The following is a 21,142-nucleotide window of genomic DNA, read 5'->3' on the forward strand; positions in this document are numbered from 1 at the left end:
TAAAACTACGGTCGTGATTAATCAGACAGATCAAATCGGTGTGCAACGATGACGTGTGGCTGAGCATCATATATATTTTAAACAGGACAAACTCCATCTGTGTTCTGCGTGTGCTCAAGGCGTGCAAGCTGAAGCACGCACAAATACTGCATGGATGTGTGTTTTCTGTGGCGTAGTTGATGTCACTGAGAGCAAAGCAAGCTGGACCATCTCAAGACATCACCGTCCAGGGCAACTGCCTGTGACCGTTCTACTGAATTATTCACCCATGCAGAAACGCGTGATATCTTCAGTATCTCCAGGATCCTCCAGAAAAGACCACAATGGGGACGAGAGATCAAATTATCTCATGCAGTTATAACAGTTGTTGAATTGTGCTTATGGTGTTGATGTTTCATTTGTAACCTCAAATGTTTAACTGGTCCATGGGTTTATTTACTGTAGTATTTACATTAATACATTAATCCAAGGAGTGGAGTCAGATTATGATGCTGTGAGGTATGCAGCACATGAACGGCTGGCCAGCATTTCAACCATGTGGGAATTAATGCAGTTGCCGTCACATGACAGTGGATCTCATTGCTGTCATTTCTCATCCAATCATTCCCTCTCTCTCTCTCTGTCTCTCTCTGCTTCAGTCTGCTTCTGGTTAGGTGACATCCACCACCTCAGTGTTGACATTGAGAGGTGTGTCTGTGTGTCAAGCCTTCTATCCCTGCAGTCATTGTCAAAAGACACACTCGCAAATCTGTCACAAATATCACACTGCAACACACAACATCTCGTGTATGCAGCCAAGCTCTTAATACTGAGAATGTGGATATTGGCCCATGAGGCTAGTCAAGTAAAATAAGTGTAGCACTATAATAACATGGATATCGGCTATTCTGGCTCTTCATCTCCTCTCTCTGTGTTGCACTTCTTATTACCTCTATGCAATTATAAGCACGGAGGGGTCCTGTGGGGATGCCCCAGTTACAACCACAGAGAATATGCTCTGTAAGCGTGTAACCCAATAAACCAGGCAAGAGGCAGGAACGCAGAATATCCGCCTGGCAGGTGTGCCACTGGATGCCACCTTGGTTTTGCTGACTGCCTGACATATTTATAAGCCAGTTGACCGTTTGGCAACCACCATGACCAGCATTAAAGAGTAATTGTCCTTTTCAGCAAAGCCACATTCAGTCTTTCCCAATGCAGTGTGGTCTTCACAGTTTGACCCCCAAATGTCACAGTGCGCACACATCACGCTCTGCATATGGCTTCCAACACAAGTCACCCGAACAGTGAGCTTCATCAGCGCTGATAAGCTGAGGCTGTCCTGTATTTAGATTTATCCAGAGATCCAATGTAACACACAGACATATACGCATTAGAAAGTCAAAGTTTGATCTTACCTTTTCCCTCCCAGTACGCTGTTGGCGACAAGCAAGCAAGCCCACAGACACAAAAAGGCCGTCCTGCTCCGTCCACACATAGTTGCAATATGAGGACCTTTCACTGCTGGAGGTCAAAGAGGGAGGGAGAGAGAGAGAGAGAGAGAGAGAGAGAGAGAATGAACATAAGTAACCAGTAACACGAGCCAGTGGTCCACCATCAGCTCCAACATTTCATCACATCAGGTGTCAACAAACATGTCGATGTGCTGACACAAGAGCCAACGTGGAGGTGGAGGGTGTGAGGGAGACCTTGTTCCTATAGGGATGCTGTGTCGGTTGAGGGGGGGGGGGGGGGGGGGGGGGGGGTCTGCTTCTTAACATCCCTCACAGATTCACTGACAGCACATGAATCAAACCAAATGGTCCTGCCACATGCATTGGGACATCACATGCCACTTGACAATTTACATCATCATTTTGAATTATCTGTCACGTTGACAGAGACATATTCTCCACCCTACACTACAACCACAAGACCAACATTAAAAAAATAGCTGCTCAGCATAAGAAGCCCAGCGTAAATACGACTTTCATAACTGACGCTCGATACACAAGCACACGGTGTGGCTGCGTCTGCAGCGCATAATGATTAAGAAGAAATAACAAGGCAACACATCATCGACCACATAACAGTCCGTGTGAGCTTGTAGCACCTGTATACAGCCTCCTCTAATATCACCCCGCAATGTGAAACGCGGCGGTACCGCAATATCAAACCAAATCCTCCCCTAAAATAGGAGCATTTGCTCCCCCCCCCCCCCTCAATCATTAAGCTATGATGTCAGCCGGGTCATAAAGTATGTAAGAAATTAGTCCGTGTTATTGCGCATGCAAAACACAATGCTCAGTTTCACGGTCCATTTTTGAAGGTATAATCGGTGTGTCCACGAAAGGAGCCATCACTTACTTACAGGGAAAGCGCAAAAGACAGTATTTCACACACGACCACAAAATCCTGCCACTGAAACACAGCCCACATACAAGACAATACCCCTGCTATACTTGTGATGTTCCAAGGTGCACTGTGAGCGGATGGGAGTCGGAGGGTACACACACTGCTGTGTTAAAATGAAATCAAAATAAAAAAATAAATCCTTTGGTTGACAAGGATTTGACAAAGCGGGGATGATGCAGATTAACGAATGGAGGAGAAAATCCTGCACAGGCACACTTTCTAAGTTATTCAAAGGAAATGTCACCATCTCCCCAAAGATATATGAACAACATTTCAGCTGGAGAGAAATTTAGCATGCAACTGGCATCCCCTTGCACGGCTGCTCTAAATACATGCATGGCGATCCAATTCGTGCGTGGCGGAGTAATTAAGCAAATGTGCGTTTATGCTGTTCTATTCGGAGCGCCGTCCGCGGTGCTGAAGCCAGGCTGCTTCGCGTTAAGAGCATCAAACGGCTCTCGATTGCCATAAAATCCCCAGTAAAAGGTACCAAAATTCGACGGCAGACTCCCCTCTTCTCCCCCCAATAAAACTCGTCTTCGATTCTAGCGGTGTCCAGCACCACAAACCATCCCTCTCTAAATCCGAGTGTTACTCCCCTCTCTCTCCCCTTCTTGTGCCAGATAAAAAGGCGAGAAAAACGGAGAAAATCACTTACAGCCGACGAGTCGGGGTATATTCGGTGTCCGCTGGCTATAACCTCAAACTTTTGAGAATATCTTTTCTAGCCCGGACTGAATGAGAAAAATCCTCTGTGATCTCAGATCTGACGAATTTTAGCTTGAGGCTGGAGAAGCGGCTGCTGACGATATGCGCAGGTCTCTCTCACTGTTCATTGGTGGTGCTGTAGTGAGTTGAACTCTCTCAGTCTGTCAGCAGCAGCATCACTAAAAAAAAAAATAAAAAAAATAAAAAACTGTTCTGCTAAACTAACAAATCTGCTCTGTGTACGGATGTCTCCATCCAAAATAAATGTTTTACTTCATCAGTCGCGCCTGTGAATGAAAGTGCATGACGAACAGACTGTGTCCAGGCGCAGACCATTTAATTTTAGAATAGGCTGTACCAACCTAATATAAAGACTAGCCCGCCCATTTTATATGCAGCACAATTTAACTTCCACTGCTCTCGCCCTAATCTCTTTTCGGTGGCTGCTAAATAAAAATCCTCTTAACATTTTCCCTTGTCCCCCCCCCCCCCCTTCATCGCGCTTTCTCGCTCCTTGACTCCTACGTGATTATTTCCACGGAGATAAAATGGACATTTACCAAAAGACCGTCTCGCGAACAGGACAGCGATGGCATCTTATGTGCCAAAGTAGCAGACATAAAAACCGACAGCAAGTACTTACTGTTAGGCACAAAAAAAAACAATTAAACATCAATGGATTTCACGTTTCGGATTCGCGTGCGCACACACACACACACACACACACCTCCAAAAATGTAATAAAATCATGTTCGCTCACCAGCTTGCACTGATGAGACGAGCCTCTCTGCAATAAAATCCCCCTCGAATCACTCACCGTGTCCTAAAAGCCTGCGTTTCGCATCGAGACAACAGTACTGTGTCTCTGTTTACAGCCAAATATTCTGCTGCTGTACAGCCGCGCCACTCAAGACTGAGCTGAGAACGGCGAGGAGCGCTGAGCTGCGTGCATCTGCAAGGGAGGTTAAAAAAAAATAAATAATAAAAAAAAAAAACGGGCTGATGATACCCAGCGTATATTTTTGTAGTCATCTGCGTATTTCAAGTTAAACTACAAATCAGAGGACATTTTCATCACCGATGACTATAGAGGGACGCACGAGAGGAAAACAATAACATTCTTATAGGCAGTTTATTGTCATAACAGTGCGGTTCGCGGCTCCACAAGCCTCATGTGAACCTCAGTTGTTGATTTCGGATCGCTTTGGGCAGGGGAGCAACTCATTTTTCGTCTTCAGTTTCAGACTGGGGGTTTTTATTTTCATCGGAGCAGGCAGAGAGTGTGAGCTGGCAGAGTAGTCACGTCAGTCTGGTCTGCAGTGCAACGTTTCCCCTGTGAGTGAATGTGTGTGTGTGTGTGTTGCCTCCTCACGCGTGGTTAAAGTAGTGCATGTGCGTGATTAGTTATGAGGGACGTCACGGACTTATGTAGCTCTGTATTCAACAGCATATCCATCTATCTCTATCTAAGATTTTTAAAATCTCTTAAACACTACCAGTTAAATCAATGTCACAAATAATAATCCAAATATTTGGATACACGGACTTCTTCTCCCCGCTCCTCTTCCTCTTCCTTCACTCTGCTCATGTTTCCTCCTCCTAACCTGATGCTGCAGGTGCACGCGCATATTTTAATAATAATAAGCAGGAGGGAGAAAAAAAACCCCTCCACCCTCCTCCGGTAGAATTAATGCTATTGTAATGCAAGTGGAGTATCATTTCAAGCTGCTTCCCTTCCCGCAAAGCCAGCCAGACGCCACCGCTGCATGTGACTTGATTTTGCCTCTGCGCGCGCGTGCACATGCGAGCATGCTTAACCAACACGTGCCCGCGTGCCCGTGACGGATAGCGGAGAGAGGCTAGAAGTACGACTCCAGTGTCTCCAACACACAACCACCTCATCCCATCACGTTTGAATAACCTTCCGTTCTGTCAAAGTGGAGAATTTCTTCGCTCTCAGCAGCAGCTTTTTCCAAAACACCGCGAGTGTGATCAGTTAAGGCGAATTCCCGGTGAAGCCGCTCAAGCAAATAACGACAATCGAAGGCGACTTGCCTACTTACAGCTCCATCTCTGGGCAGGTGATGGAAACGGATAGTGAAGTGAAAAGTGTGTGCGGGGCTAAACGGAGAGAGATGGATGACGGTAATTTAGGTGAGAGATGTGCGGGTTATGGGGAAATAATCACTCGCTGTGAACATTGCTTTTGAATCCTAAAAGAAGGGCTATTGACGAACTACGCCCCCCCTCCTTCTCTGTTTGAGCATCCATCATGGGCCTGCAAGCGGTGTTAAGTTTTTCGTTTAACACAAACTTAAAGTACCAACTGTGCTGAATTGATATGCAAAATGAATGTGCGCCAGGGTTAGTCAATCACTGAGACTTTAAGACAAAAGCATCCTGAAGCCACATTCTGCATGTTCACACTTAACATTTGTGCTGTTGTGTTGCGCATGTGCGTTTCTGAATGTGTCATGCTCAGGTGCACAATCTTGGACATGTCAGAGTGTTTTAGCATTTTTCCATCTGACCTCTTAAAGTTAAGTCGTTCACACTTATCACATGTGTGCGGGTGTGTGTGCACACGCAAGCACACGACCGTTTGCTCCTTCGGGTGTCCTGTGGAGCCTTTGTCCTACACAGAAAGCCCCAAAATTGTTGTTTTTGAAAGGCAAAGTGGCCCTTGTGACACTGAAAGGTTTTGTTTACCTCTTCTAGTGTAGTGAACACCTGCCTTTTAATGACTGTGACAATCTCAACACCCCAGATTCCCTTTTTTTCCGTTCCTGGTCCACAGGCGCGCAGACAACAGCAGGTGAAGTCTCAGTTTCAGCTTATTTGTAGGCGGTAAAGAGCATTTTAAAAAGGGATAAAAGCAAGACATGTGGGAGAGGGCTTTTTAAGCTTTTTCTTTCTCTGCAGTAGACCAGACTGCTCTTCACAGGGGGAGGAATTAATTCGGTACGCAATGTCACAAGACTGGAGATTCCCAAGACCTTCTGCTCATGGATTTTTTCTAGCCAACGTCATGTTTGTAGCTCTGGTTAGGTCAGGACTGCTCCTCGATGAAGAGCTTACTCAAGACCACTCTTTGTTTAGTTGGCATCGGGCTGCTTCCAACTGAGATTGTAGCACGAGGGGGAGATAAACCCAAGTGCAGTACTTCAGTTCAATTATTGCAGTAAAGCTTGATTTGTGCTTGCTTTTTTGCCCTTTGGGCTTGTGCTTTTCACAGTGCCAGTGGGTTGAAACTGTTCTGCTGCTCTGGCTCTTGAACTCGGACAGTTTCTCATTTCGCTCCTGCCCAGCTCCTGGTTTCACTTTTCTATCCCTAATCAGTCCAGTCTGGATGGAGCGGAGTAATTGAGACTTTGCACAGGTGCGGATGAATCACTTGAAATATTTTCAGGAAGGTGCGATCCACATGTGGCGCCAAGGAGAGGAGAAACACTCACAGTAAATCAAAATCAGTGTAACTCCTCCAACAAGCGTGAATGACGGAAGGTTGGCACCGGAGTGGAGCAGAATGTGCTGTCAGAAGCTGATGCTGCCAAATTGCTGGATACCTGCCCTTCTGGCAGTTTTAATGGTGGACAAACAGCCACTGTGGCTTTAGCCTGTAGTTCCCTTTCTACAGGCCATTAAGCGTCAAAGATGCTGGTTATTTTCATCCCTGACAAGTCTGGTACGATGTACACTGCTGTTAAGTGTCTCAAAGCACTTTTACCTCCAAACTGTACTCTGTTAAGGCACATCTGTATATTTATGTACTGTAAACTCGTTGTATTTTCACTCTGTCTTGTTTAGCTGCTGCGCTATCAGTTAGCTCAGTGCTAACTGTGAACTAGCTCTCCTCCTGCCCATTCCAGCGCGGATTGGCTGTGCTCTCTTCAATCAATCAATAGAGGCCTCAAGCTGAGTAGCCGGTGGTAGTAAATAAAGTAACAGCACAATAAGACATGCTCCAATGTGGTCAGCACTCGGTTCAGTTTGTTCTTTACTGAGTGACAGTCGGTTTTTCCCAAAAAACATTTTCTGTGACAGCAGGACACCATTGATTAACGATGCAAAAAGAAAGCGTCTCTCCTGTTTATCTGATTGACCTTTCAGAGTCCACCGATCAATTTATTTATAAGGAATATTGGCCGATAACAGTCGGTGGCTGATCAATCCGAGCACCCTTCTTAAGAGTGACTTGCGAGTCATCAGTCAATCAATTGTCCTCAGGAAAAGATCAGGGTGTTATACAAAATTTTAAAAAGTATTTTGTTAAAAAGGAAGATGGACACATTTCTTGTTTGAATAAAATGAAACAGGTAAGTCAGTCGTTGATGCTGATTTGAAAAACATTGGCACAGTTATTGAAAACAACAACTTAAACTGTAAAGTTAAAATGGAATTAAAGAACACTGAAGTTCAGCTGAGGATATTTTATGGAAACAAGGAACTGCTGTTGGATCAATGCTTCTAACATAAAACATTTATGAAATACTGATCCTTTCCCACATGCTGTATCATACATACAGCCAACCAGCAGGCTGGAGAAATCAACCGTTACTGATGTAAAAACAAACATTTAACAGCACTGCAAAACACAAAGAACTGAAAAACGTGTGCATTAACAGAGCTGTCAGTCACTTCAGATTCACAACTGCGCTGGAGAAACAACATTGAGATTTGAGATTACAGATTTTAACTGTAAGTCTATTTTGAACTGTTCTCTCTTCTGTTATGTGATTGTTTCTGTCTTTGGACTGAGAACATCTTGAAATGGTGTAGAATATGTTCCATAGCAGATTAAACTGAACACTGCAATCAGGGTTTTTCTATTTAAAACACCCACCAATGGACCTCTCTGAGAGAAGATGAAGAGTTTGATCTGTTTGCATTTCAAACAACATTTATGTTTAATGTTGTACTTTACAAATAAATAAAATTACCAAATGAAATCCCTCCAGGAGACAGAAATAAATGAGAGAGTGTAACCCTGAATCTTGAAGGAAAGTGTTCAGTCACTGTGGACTGTGGCTGAAAGGGAAGCCAGTTTCTCTCAGATTAATCTTAAATCAATGCCAACATGGTAGGAAACTTTATACACACAACTTCACAGTCCTGAGCTTCACAAACCATCTGACTCCAGCGTTTCACTTGCTACATCCACCAGAAACTGTCCCCTGTGAAAAATGGGACGAAAGAAGTAGACATAAATAAATGAGTGAAATGTCAAACATAAACGATAATCGTTTGTGTTGTTATTGCAGTAATAAAAGTAAAACTTAATTCTGCAGCTGTTCAAAATCATAACCCAAGTAAAATAAATTATTTACCAGATTATATTATACAGCTTAATTACACAACATAAATGAAAAAGATAAACTCAAGCAATTAAAGTAAACCAAGATGCAATCTGCACACTAACTACATTAGTACTACAAATCCTTGAGCAAATATGCAGTATGTTTTTGCAAAAGCACATAAAAGCTCTTCCTGTGTTTATGCACACGCATGAACAGACACACATGCATACATGTGAGCTGAGCACAAATATACATTTATATTCCTCATATGTACACTGTGGTAAAGTCTATAAGCATACCCACGCCTACATCCATCTGCTTACACAAAGACACACACACACACACACACACTTACGTACAACACAATGCAGGACAAAATAAGGAGATAAATCCAAAGCTAAAGCTGGAGATAGTCTGCAAATCTTTGTAGGCATTCCCAATGAACTAAAGTGATTTATAAAGACCATGTGAATCAATATCAAATACAGCTCCATATTTAAAAATACACAATGTATATGTGCTAACATGAGACAAAGACTTCAGAGACTTCTCTGCTGTATCTTTGCACCACCATCGATTTTCTGTATCCTAAAAAAAGAAAAATATATACAAATATATACTTAAATTAATGTGATAAATAAACTGCACATACACGTGCATAAACTTCACAGTATTTTCACAATTTAAGTGCTGGGTCTTGAGTTAATTTGACATTTTATCTTCACTCTGACACCATCAGTACTTTTGTAGTAAGTTAACTGCCTCCTTGTGTCACATAATTCATGAGTTTTCTATGCACTGTTAGTAAATTTGACCACTGTGTCCCATAATGGCATTCATATATACAGGCACAGATCCTCTCGGCACGACCTGAAGCACAATTTCACTTAATTAGCTTCCATGCGAGTATAAACGCGAGTATGCGAGATGCTATTGGATTTACAGTATGGTAAAAAGGGAGCTGTCCAGAGCTGTATTTTGGTGCAGTGCAATCATGCAGGTCTAGATCCAAGTGCTGCCCCAGAAGAGTAGCCAGGGACCAGTTAGCAAGTTTGTATTACAGATTACCCTTCTTCCACCAAGTACAGGCCCCGCAGGGTTTCCTGGATGCAACCTCGATGTCAAGTGGCTGTATACATTTCCTGTTGCAGAATCAATCAAATGCCTGCAAAAGATGGAAAACAACCACAAACTGACACAAAAATGAGACAAAAATGACCACAAAATGATGCAAAACGACATCCACAAGCTTAGGGAGATGCAAAGTGACACAAGAAAAAACACAAAGATATTCAAAATGACTACAAAGAGACTCAAACAAGAAGCAACATGACTACTAACAGTTGCAGTTTGACTAGAGAGAGAGGCAAAGTGACATGCAGAACAACCACAAAGAGATATAAAATGACTACACAGATGCAAAACAACCTCTAACAGATGCAATACAACTACAAAGGGACAACTGAGGACACACTGGGCTTTTTGTCTCTTTGTGTCTGGGTGTCTTGCTCCTCTATAGGAGTGATTGGGGACCTTTTACATGTCTGAGTCAAGGTCAAGGAGTCGCATTGTTGCATAGCCTGTCTATGGCTGTAGGCTGCGTGGAGTTACAAATATCAGCTATTTATTTACATTATTTCAAATTAGAGTGTTTAATTTAATTTAGTTTCTTTGGCATTCATTTGTTACACAGAAGAATCAGTATAACTATTAATAATGTGCACTTTATTATTACAAATGAACCAGGGTTTTAAATGCATTTGTAAAATTGTGTCTCTGTCTGGCCCTTGCAATCAAAAGTTTATAAGCTTGCCTGTCTAGACCCACTTTTTTTTTCCATTTAATTTGAGTACTTAAAGAGCTGTTTGCCAGCAAGGCTGTGCCCCTGTGTGCAGTGGATTTATACCTCTCTCAAATGTGTTTGGGCTTTCCCCAGTCACTCCAATACAGCTTTTTGGAGCCAGCCTCTAGTGGCCGTTAGAGGAAGTGCTTCTCCGTGGACCAGCATCGGCTTCAGCAGTCAGCTGTGGTGGTTGCTGTGTACTGTGATGAACAGATTAAGGTTTCTAGGTGTCATTCAAAAGCCTCTGCTATAGAAGAAAGTAACTGAATTCCACTGATCGTCAGAATTTTTCAGTGTCTTTTCCTGCTGGCCTTGATCTCTCTCCTGGTCTCATGCTTCTTGGTTTACGTCCATACTGGCTCCTCTCTCCCATTCCCTCTCAAAAACACTGACGTCTGCTTGTGAATACACTTTGAACATATACACACCAACAGTGCTGCGGATGCGAGCGCGTAAGGCCAGGGAGCGGAGGCAGACCACACAGCAGCAGCAGTGCTTTCACTCGTCAGTTTACATAACACTGATTATAACCCTGAGATTTAGCCAACCAACGTGCAACAGTTTAGTTTGGCCTGGGCATTAAAATCTCACTGACCATCTGCTCCAATGCTTAGTTGCTTTCCTTCAAATACTTTTCCTGGACGTTGTTTCTACCTTGTGAAACTGTACACTGCTGTCACTCAGGCATCAGAGAACAATTATGTGACTTTGCTTCTTTAGTGTTTTCTGTGCGCCTAATAAAATATATAAGATGATAAAATCTATACCAAGGTCACATGGTGGTCCTCCAGAAAGGGAGAGATTTCACCTATAAAATATATATATTGTTTTTAAAGATTAACATAACTTGGAAATGTATGTGATTGAAAAGAAATTTTCATATAAATAGATAGATAAAAATAGATAAAAAATAGATGGATATTTAAATGTACAGTCTTGCAGACACATCACAGGCTCCCTGACTTATTGAGTATATACATATGCTGATTGAGACTATCTTTATATTTTATGTGTGTTTTTTTTGTTTTAATTTTTCTTATATCTAATGGTTGGTTGTGATTGCAATGAGATGTGATAAGAATGGATTTTTCTGTTTTCTTCGTCTATCTTCAATTAGATAGATAGATATACTTTATTGATCCCAGGCTGGGAGATTACAGTGCAGCAGCAGAATTACACACAATAAGCTATAAAAAAACAATCAAATATAAAAATCGCAACATACAAAGCAATATAAAAAAGTTTATATACAACAAATAAGCAGTGTAATGTAGTGCAAAATAAAAATAGAATGCAAATGTATTTACACTCAGCAAATTTTCAGAATATAACACAGGTCACAACACAGATGCCTGAATTTTAATTTCATAACTACTACAAGTGCAGTAGTTATGAAATGAACTGAGTACGATTGAGTAATTTATTACAGTTATATTTTACAGTTACATTTAGCAGGACATATTTTTTAAATTCTAACGCTGCTTCTGATTCTGATTCCCTGCGTATTGTTCCAAAGATTTTGGGGCACGCCTTCAGATCGTGAATGCTAACCGTGCAGCTCTGAGATAAATACAACCAAACAGAACTAGAGATCATGAAAAATGCTATTCCAGCAGCAGTCACGACAAAAAAAAGTTAATGATGCAACCCTGGTGGCTGTGCTTCTTGGAATAGTTATGTCACAGGTCATTTGTGTTATGAAGATCAACTTATTGTCATTGTGGAGAAGTCCTTTACATGTCTAAATATGTTTGTTATGTATAAAAATAAATATGTCTTGTTTCCATACTGTCTTATCTTTGTCCGATACTTCCTCTGAGTGCAGAACAAGTTAGTGTAGATATTAATGGATCGTAAACTCTCTTCACTCTCCAGATGCGATGGAGAAATTACAGTGTGGCACCATTAGTGTAGCTATGGCAATTATATAGAATGACAGCTCCTCAAACATCCCACTGATCCCAAAATAAAGACAAAGTGAGAGAGAGAGAAAGAGAGATAGAGAGGAGAGAGAGATGTTCTCTCTTTGTTAGCACAAGGTAATGAAACACTGAAAAGGTGACATTATCAACATGTGGGCTGAGATATTCACTGAGACTGTTGCTGCCTCTATTTCTGGAGGTGTAGGAGTATTTGTGTATGTGTGTGTGTGTGTGTGTTTGAAAGAGAGAAAGTGACAGAATAAAAAAAAAGAGAGATGGAGGGAGAGAACAGAGGGAAAAGGAAGATTCTTCACACATCTCCTACCTCATTAAAGCATATCATTCAGTCATTCAGCAAAACTGTGAATTTGTATGAAGGTGCTATTCTGGGATGAAGCCACAAAAAGTTGCTTTTCAGTTCTTATCAGGCAGCCAAGACTGAGAGGATGTCTTTATTATATTCATATCACTATGATTAATTATGCCTAAAGAGTTGTTGTTGGCATATCTGTATGTGTCAAATAGCACTGCACGCAGAACGATGGCCTGCTGTACACACTCCCAGATCAAATGAAGTAATCATTTGCTGAAAAGTTGTCATTTTCTCCAGTTAATTTATCTCCTTCTTTCTGAAGATCTCTGTGCTGTGCTTCACTGCTTTGAAACAAGCACAGATTTCCTCCCCACTGACTCTTCGGTTAAGATGTGTGAAATCAGTGATGGTGCCGTTGCTGTCATGCATTGCATTAAGCTTTGAAGTTACCCTTGTCATCAGGTCTCTGTAGAAAAAGAATAAAAACAGCTTACATGTGTAACTGTGGAACTGTGGAAAAGGATAAAGTAATAACAGTGCAACTTAGTGTAATTAAAACTGTAATAAAAACTGACATGAGCACAGGATGCAATAACACTGCAATAGCAACACTTTTCAGTTCCTTGTGTGTTGTCTCAGTTTGAGCTGTGGACGCCAAGCTGGACCTGAAAATGTTTAAGTGACAGGTTAAGAGAGTTATGCAGGTAACTAGAGAGAGAGAAATGAAAGAAGAGCAGGAAACACCATATTTCATTTCCGCCATTTTCTCACGTCTCTCTGCATCTCATTCAGACACAGAAGGAACCCTCAAACAACTGCATGTGTTCAGACCGAATACCAAAAACCACTCGTTGAGTCTCATTCCCAAATAATGGACGACCTGGGAATGAGACTGAACAACAGATTATCTTTCTCCAGAAACATCTACTGCACCTTTACGCAATGTGATGTCATCACCACAGGACAACATCTCTCATATCTTATTAACGGACCAACGATTACCACTCCTTGATTGGAGTCTAGCAGGAACAAAAGTGGGAAAATTTGATGGCTATTTTTGTTTTCACTCTTTAATGCTCATTTATTAGAAGCTGTTGACACTCAGAAAACATTAGAGGAAGTGAAAGAGATGAGAGACAGAGAGAGAGAGAGAGAGAGAGAGAGAGAGAGAAAGTCATATTTGGAGTAACAGCGAAAATAAGCGTCTGCCTTTCAGCATGTCACTGCCAAAAGTAGCTGCACGTCATTTAAGATCCCCTCCACATGTATATTAGGGCAAACACAACAATCCTCCAAGGCCACAGCTCCACCCTAACATCAACCTGTAAGTACTCAGTCTACATTCCCCTTCATGCTGTGGTGTTTCCTTGTGAGGAGTGATGAAGTCAGAGCCTACACTTCACATATCAACTCGTAACATTAGATTCCACGTGAGTTTGTTGAGTGAACTCGTGTTTGGTTATCTACTGGAACAAGAGCTAATTTACTTGGGATTGGAATTAGTTGGTTAGATGATGGGGTGAATTGGAATTTTGAGTCTCTAAAAGCCAAAGTGAGGTAGCCTCAACCCAGCCCCATCACTAGCAATCTGGCCGACTAATGGATGTACTGGAAAAAATTGATAATTGGAATTATGAAGCAATTTATTAGACTGGACTGGTTTCTCCCTCTTGTGATTTGAAAATAAAACTTACTCTGAGATTTCTCACTGAATGGTCAACATATTAGCAATTCTATCACAGCATGCAACAAGTCATGAAGAAAATAACAAAAAGAAAAAAAAAAAAAAAACAACAACTTTGAGATTAGCATGACCACCTCCTGGCAGAATAATCACCTGCTGTTTTGACCTTCAGCCATGCAGCTATGTCGAAGAGCAGGAGAAAGAGGTGTGCTGTAGCGGGGCTTTAGATAAACAGCTTGTGGGCATTGAAGGAAGGAACGCCCACATAGATCAGGAACAGGAGCAGCCTGGTCCAGCTGCAAGCACACCTGTCTCACTGCAGACCCAGTGGCAAGCATCCTCACAAATGCTTTTCCTCAAGTCTGTTATATAGAGGCATCAAAAATAAATTGAGGCTGTTAAATAAACAAAAACTCCGCATAGCTGGTGCAAATGATTTCTTCATTGCATACACACACTGCGACCCTGATTTTTGTGTTGACATGCATTACCAGAATAATGGTTTTGTAAACAAGATTTTCTTCTGTCTTTCCTTTTCTTTCTAAAAAAGATGCAAGGGAAATAAGTTCTGCTGCTGTGACATAAAAATGTTCCACAGCAAAGACTCCAAGTCTGTATTACACACATATGGACACAAAAGTGGACATTTTCGTTGTTCACACATCTCCACGGTAATATGTGCTAACACACACACACACACACACACACAAGTACACAATGGCCCTCTAGCTTCATGCGAGGTGATATCATCCATGCTTCGCCAGTCACATTCAAGGTCAAGTGCTTAATGAAGATTGATGTTGGTGCGATGAGGACCTAAACTGACAGCACTGACTGTGTGGCGTTGTGTGTGTTTGTGTGTAAACATGCGTGAAAAAAATCTGGAAATTGAATACAGAGGACAAATGTGTGTACAGCCCTAATGAGTCTCTGTATCATACAGAAGTGTAAATAAAATTCTGATTAAATGTCACATATGTGTAAACAGTGCTTATCGGCTGTATGTTTAGGCTACATAAGCTTGTCCCAAATGCTTTTCAGCCCCTACCAGACCTCAATTCAGCTTCTCTAGCTTGTTGACTGTGATTGATGAAAGGCACTCGACCACATTGGTGAGGGAGAGGTGACCACTGGAGCTTACAGAGGTAATAAGGTGTGATGGTGGTTGAGATGGCTGCAGTGGTTGTATTAGCACCACATACAGTAGAGTGTAGGTTCAAATTCTCTTAAGCATCAATCCCTTTTTGGATAAAGTGCTGTGGCTGAAAAGACCTTACGGGTTAAATGTGTTCAGAAAGCTTGTCACTCTTTGGTGATGTGAATGGAAAGAGTTTTAAAAAATCCTTGCTCTTGCTCTCCAAAACATATTCTTTATTGATATTGCGGATGACTGTGCATGTTAACATTTGTGTACAGGGACAATAGACAAAAGTATTAGGATGGGGCTGGTTTTCATACTTTAGCTAGACCCCTTTCTTTCAGTGAAGGGAAATCTTAATGCTTCAGCATACAAAGACATTTTGGACAATGCTATGCTTCCAACTCTGTGGCAACAGTTTTTTGGAGGCCCTTTTCTATTCCAGCATGACTCTACCCCAGCGCGCAAAGCAAAGCTCCATAAAGACATGGTTGAATGAGTTAACTTGACTAGCCCACACAGAGCCCTGAGCTCGACCCCATGCAACACCTTTGGGATGAACTGGAAAGGAAATCGTGAGCCTGGCCTTTTGGTCCAGCATCAGTGCCTGAGATCACAAATGCTCTACTGCAATGAATGGGCAAAGGTTCCCTCAGAAACACTCCAGAATCTTATGGAAAGCTTTTCCAGAAGAGTGGAAGCTGTTGCAAAGCTGTCTATGTATTTAGAATAAGATGACGTTAATGTCCCTGTTGGTGTAATGGTCAGGTGTCCCAATACCTTTGTCTGTATAGTATTTAGTACAATGAGCTCAAATTTCTATTCACCACCGTGATGGTTTTTTTTATGAACCGGTGAACAGTGTATGGAATAAGAAGTAGCTTGATTATTGCAGTAAAGTCTCACCATGATGATGGATAAAGTTGCTGCATGAAGGTATACTGACATTCAGTGGGGGTGGTGTGTGTGTGTGTGTGTGTGTGTGTGTGTGTGTGTGTGTGTGTGTGTGTGTGTGTGTGCACAACACCTCCACTTAACACCTCCATGCTTACATTTCTGTTTTTGTGAGGCACAAAGATGTACCAACAAAGTATGGACATTATTCAGGTTAGGTCTAACTCAAGAAGTAGGTTGTAGTTTCAAGATCAAGGTTAGCAATTAAGTTCAATTAATACTATGTTCACAAAGGATAGCAGCCAAAGCAGAATCTAATTACTCAAAACATAATAAAAATAATACGAATTTGACAGGCTAGGTTTGAAACGGCGATTTAAAACAGATTCTTCTCTCAGATGTGTTCTGATGTATTTTATCTCTGGTACACAATCTTTTTTCTTGTGGTGTCAAAAGGTTAGAAAGAAATTCTACATGACAGTACACTGGTTTGGGACAGTAAGACCTTGTACATGGCTGCTTGTGTGAGACTGAAGAATGAATGAGAATGAAGGTCCCTTCATATTCTGACCTGGTGTGCTCATTGAGCTTTGGTAGGGTCATCTAACATTAAACTCTCAGTCAATATTGTATCACAGTGAATAAAACATACTTAGCTTTTGTAGTCTTTCATCCAAATCAAACTGACTTTAATAACAGTGTGCCTGCATAACTACTTTAGTATCTCTGTTTAATGGAGCAAACTATTTGGGGATAGTTGGTGGGCAGTAAAATGGGAATTTGTGGGTCTTCTACATGTAGGTAACCATTAAAATGAGCATCAGACTGAATCTTAATTCATAAACATGCTGTCAAACCTATGAACCCTATGAACTGCTTTGAAAAACTGGTTGGTTTATTTTTCCCGTTGCTACCTTTGGGCAACAAGAACACAAGGAAGGTACAACCAACAGAGGCTGAGCTGGTGCAGTTTGACAATTTACTGAACACAAAAAGGTAATTAGTACAAGGTGCAGGGGATGGTGAAGCAGGCAAGGGTCAAACCCGAAAAGCAGTCTAAAAGGGGAAAACAAAATGCAGAGGGAGAAAAAAACATTCAAGGTCAGGAACACCAAACAAATCTCCAAACGCTGAGAAAAAGGTGGAATTTTAGACACGCATGGTACTGACTTCATGTACTGAGAAAGAAAAAAAAAACAGACTTAGATGCACTAGAGATACAGGCGAAAACTAAGTAGCTATCAAAAAAGGTAGGAAGGCGAGTTTAAAACAGACATTACAAAACAAAACCCAAAACCATGATGCCATTTTATCTAGAAAAAGTGCAATTACAAATCACAAATAAGAAATGCAGCTGCTTTGTCAGTTATAACAATGTAATAGTGTACATTTTAGGACCATTTGGGCATGTAAAAAAAAAAAAAGGTGTATTCCATTTTTGTACGATGATTGACTTACCATATATCACCGCGGTCCTGAAGCTAACACTGTAATCCTCCTCATTTTTGACCCCTGTGTCCTGTGTTCTTCCAGCACCTGTGGCATTTCTGTGATTTCGAATTGTCATGTTGATGCTTTTTCTGACCTCCAGGGCCAGGACATCAGTCTCTGGAGAGGAAGCCAAATTGTGTTTGACACCTGGAGCCATTCATTCTCCTAAGATGACACGTGCACATTTATAGTGATGTCAAAGTTGGTGGTAAATTTGAGGATGATAGTTATTTTAGCTCCCCAGTTGACGGTCAGGCCTCTGAGGCAGTGTTTTTGAAATCTTTTGAGGAGTTCAGTTTCCTTAAGAATGTTCAGTTTCTGTATTCTCTATTTTGCTTTCCACACCTTCTCCAAGCAGAGGCATGTTTTACGGCAGAGGCTAAGACCAACCCATGGGTCTCTTCTACTTCCAAACCCCTCTGACATTGCTGTAACAAGGTAGTGATTGACCCCTGTATCTATTTCTGAAAGAACATCACTGGAGAGGTGGCCGTCCATATTTATTTACACGTTGGCATGCAGCTTATGCTCTCACCCAGAGCTCTTTAAAATTGGCAGGAATGGTTCAGCGTCTCGTTCAGTGACAGACTGAACACATCAGCTGCTGAGACGGCAGATCGGACTTTTAGCTTTACAAAAAAAAAAGAAGAAGAAAAAAGTCTGTGCCAAAAATACTTGAATTTTGAATTTTGACTGTGCTTTTGATGTAAGCTAAATTGCAGGTCAAACAACTCCAGAGAGAGCTTGAGGGAAAAAGGATTAAATCTTTGCTGTCTCTTTATGAACTCATACTTCTTTTTAATAGGAGACATTTGAGAATATAGAACAGTTAAAATAATAATAATAAAAAAAAACTTCAAGGGTGAATAATAAAACTAATGATGGCTGAAATTCAGGGTTCTGGTGGCTGGCTCACTGTCACACCACCATGGCTTATGAAGACATGGAACAAAGCTGTGATGGCTGCACCTTAAAGGTCCAGTATGTAAGATTCAGGAGGATTAAAGGAGTGTTATCATTATGTTTTCATTAGTGCATAATCACTGTTACCTTAGAATGGGCCTTTTTTTTTTATCTGCAGACAGATGATGCTTCCATGGAGGCCACAGTGTTGCACTGCTATGTTTCCACAGTAGCCCAGAAGGGACAAACAAAAGAGAGGGCTATTCAGATCTTTTCTGCTTTTAGCGAACACCGTAGTGGACAGTGAGACAAGCATTGGAGACACTAAATGCCACTAAATCGTACACATTGGACTTTTAACACTTGACAGTTTTCTCAATTTCCTCCTCATTTAGTTTGTTAATCTTTCCAATTTTGACATTGCAGATAATCAGCAAAGAGATACATTAAATGATGACACATAGCTTTTGTTTCATACATCTTAGTTTATTATTATTGGCAGTGCATTAGTTCTGTTTTCAGGCTGCACATTTAGTTAATGTTTATACAGTCATACTTTGGCTTGTCTTCATTTTAATTTATCTTACGTTGTTGTAATGTTTATTACCAGTGCTGAGGTTGCTGCTGTTGGAAGGACGTCTTGTCGTACTTGAGCAATAGATGCACCCTGTACAGGGAGAGATATTAAATACTGGCAGTGGCCAATTAGACTGTACCAAACTGATAAACTAATTGTCTTTTTTGTTTTTAATCTCTGCCAAGAAGGTCGTGTTTTTGGTCCGGTCTATTTGTCAGGAGGATTATGGGAAAATTACTGGCCTGATTTTCATGAAACTTGGTGGAAGGGTGTAGCATGGGCCAAGAAAGAATCCATTAAATTTTGGTGCAGATCCGAATCGCACAAATTATTTTTCACTTTACAGAATGAGTAGAGGATTCAGTTGGCCCCTTCTGTGGTCGAGTTAGACAATGAATGAAGAGAGGGAGCTGCGTTAGTGACAACAAAGCAGTGAATCTAAGAAATAAAACACTGTATTTTTTTTATTGTTTCACTTCACAGAGCAGATGAGAGTGGAACCTGGTCGCTAGGTTTTTAACCTTCTGTCAGACCTCCCAAACTGCACCTTGTTAATGAAGCTCATTAACCAAAGGCTGATCGCTCTGAAACATCCCCAACATAGCAAAATAATAACACAGAATTCATTTTCCAAGTGCCCTTCTAGTTTGTAGTTAAGTAGATAGCGTTTGTGTTACGTTATTGTTACTGAAATGGTTTGATCAGTCATTATATATGTTATATGAGTTTTATTTTCACATCCACCTGACTCCCAGCTTCTTTTTCACCATTAAGATCATCTTTAAAAATAATTTATAATAGAATAATATAATTATAATTTAAGTCCACTTTATGCTGAATACATCAAACCTGTGACCTTTATGTTAGCAGGTCTGTTTATGTTAAATGGCCTGGAAGTAATAATTTTCAAGGGATCTATTGTTGTCTGGGGTTTTGTGGGATGACAGCTGTGCCACCATGGGCTGTGGGAAGAGGAATGTTTTCTCTTGTTTGGGTTGAATGTCAGGCCTAAAATGATATATGCTGATGTGAAATATGTCAACTCAACATCAGCCTGAAGGTTCTCCTTGGAGCACGTATTTACTTGAGCACCGTCAGCATATTAGTCCGGGCTGTAAATTGGTTGACGTGGAATACCGCTACACAAGTCCTGATGCACATTTCTGTGGGAAGCAATCTCTGTCAGGCAGCCCATCCATGCCAGGGAAATAGAGAATAGAGAGGTTGGGCTTTATGAGGCAATGCATAATCATCATCATCATCATCATCGTCGTCGTCGTCGCCATCACTGGTATAGCTGTTTCCAAGTAAATGCATTGCATTTCTATACTCATTTTTTTGTCATGCATCTCTGCCCTAATCAGTTCCCGTTATCATTTAATGCTTACTTCCCTCTCCACTCTCACTCATCTACTCGGCACATTGACCATGTTGAGACGCTTCCCTTCTCTTTTCTTTTCTCTGGCAACCCCATCTTTTATCATTTACAACCTTCACCCACCCATTCATCCATCCAGTCATCATCCATCCATCCATCCACTTATTCAACCACCGACACCCGTCCATCCAGTCAATCCCTTATCTGCTTCCTACAGTGTCCATTACATCCGCCCCTCATCCCTTATCCTAAGTTCACCTGTACTGTTACATGTCTCTCATCCCTCTGCTTCCTCCCTCACCCCCCGTAATTTATCTTCTTCCAATTCACTCTTTGCTCACCGCTCTGCCTTAATAAATGACTCTGTTACGCTTTATTATTTGTTTTCTGTTCCGCACATATCTGGTCTTCTTCGCACCATTTTTCAGCCCACCTTCTTGCTTTCTTTCTTTCTTGCTTTTTTCTTTCTTTCTTTCTGTTTCATTGGAATTAAAGGGGAATTATTTATGCCCCGTTCCATGCACACAGAGACACAAACGCTTCCCAGCTTTCCCAGTTTTCTTTCTCCAGTTTGGTTTTGGTATCTTGCCATTCTTAAAG

The 21,142-nt window shown here is 41.3% G+C and overlaps 2 protein-coding genes across 4 annotated transcripts in view; one reads left to right on the forward strand and one right to left on the reverse strand.

The window, feature by feature from the left end:
* The window catches only part of gabra1 (gamma-aminobutyric acid type A receptor subunit alpha1), a 28,323-nt gene extending 24,189 nt beyond the window's left edge, over positions 1–4,134 (reverse strand). The window contains exons 1-3 of one of the 3 annotated variants that reach the window (XM_046409867.1): positions 3,863–4,132; positions 3,053–3,281; positions 1,398–1,503 (exon numbers count right to left, since the gene is read on the reverse strand). In XM_046409867.1, coding sequence (XP_046265823.1) covers positions 1,398–1,477 — 80 coding nt within the window. In that variant the 5' untranslated portion in view covers positions 1,478–1,503; positions 3,053–3,281; positions 3,863–4,132. Of the gene's footprint in view, positions 1–1,397; positions 1,504–3,052; positions 3,282–3,862 lie in introns of all 3 variants that reach the window. The other 2 variants (XM_046409870.1, XM_046409868.1) reach the window with 2 other exon arrangements.
* LOC124070203 (gamma-aminobutyric acid receptor subunit beta-2) overlaps positions 1–21,142 on the forward strand; it is a 337,631-nt gene that overhangs the window by 215,781 nt on the left and 100,708 nt on the right. The window lies entirely within an intron of this gene.

The sequence above is a fragment of the Scatophagus argus genome, chromosome 14, assembly GCF_020382885.2.
Source record: "Scatophagus argus isolate fScaArg1 chromosome 14, fScaArg1.pri, whole genome shotgun sequence".
Taxonomy (NCBI): Eukaryota; Metazoa; Chordata; class Actinopteri; family Scatophagidae; genus Scatophagus; species Scatophagus argus.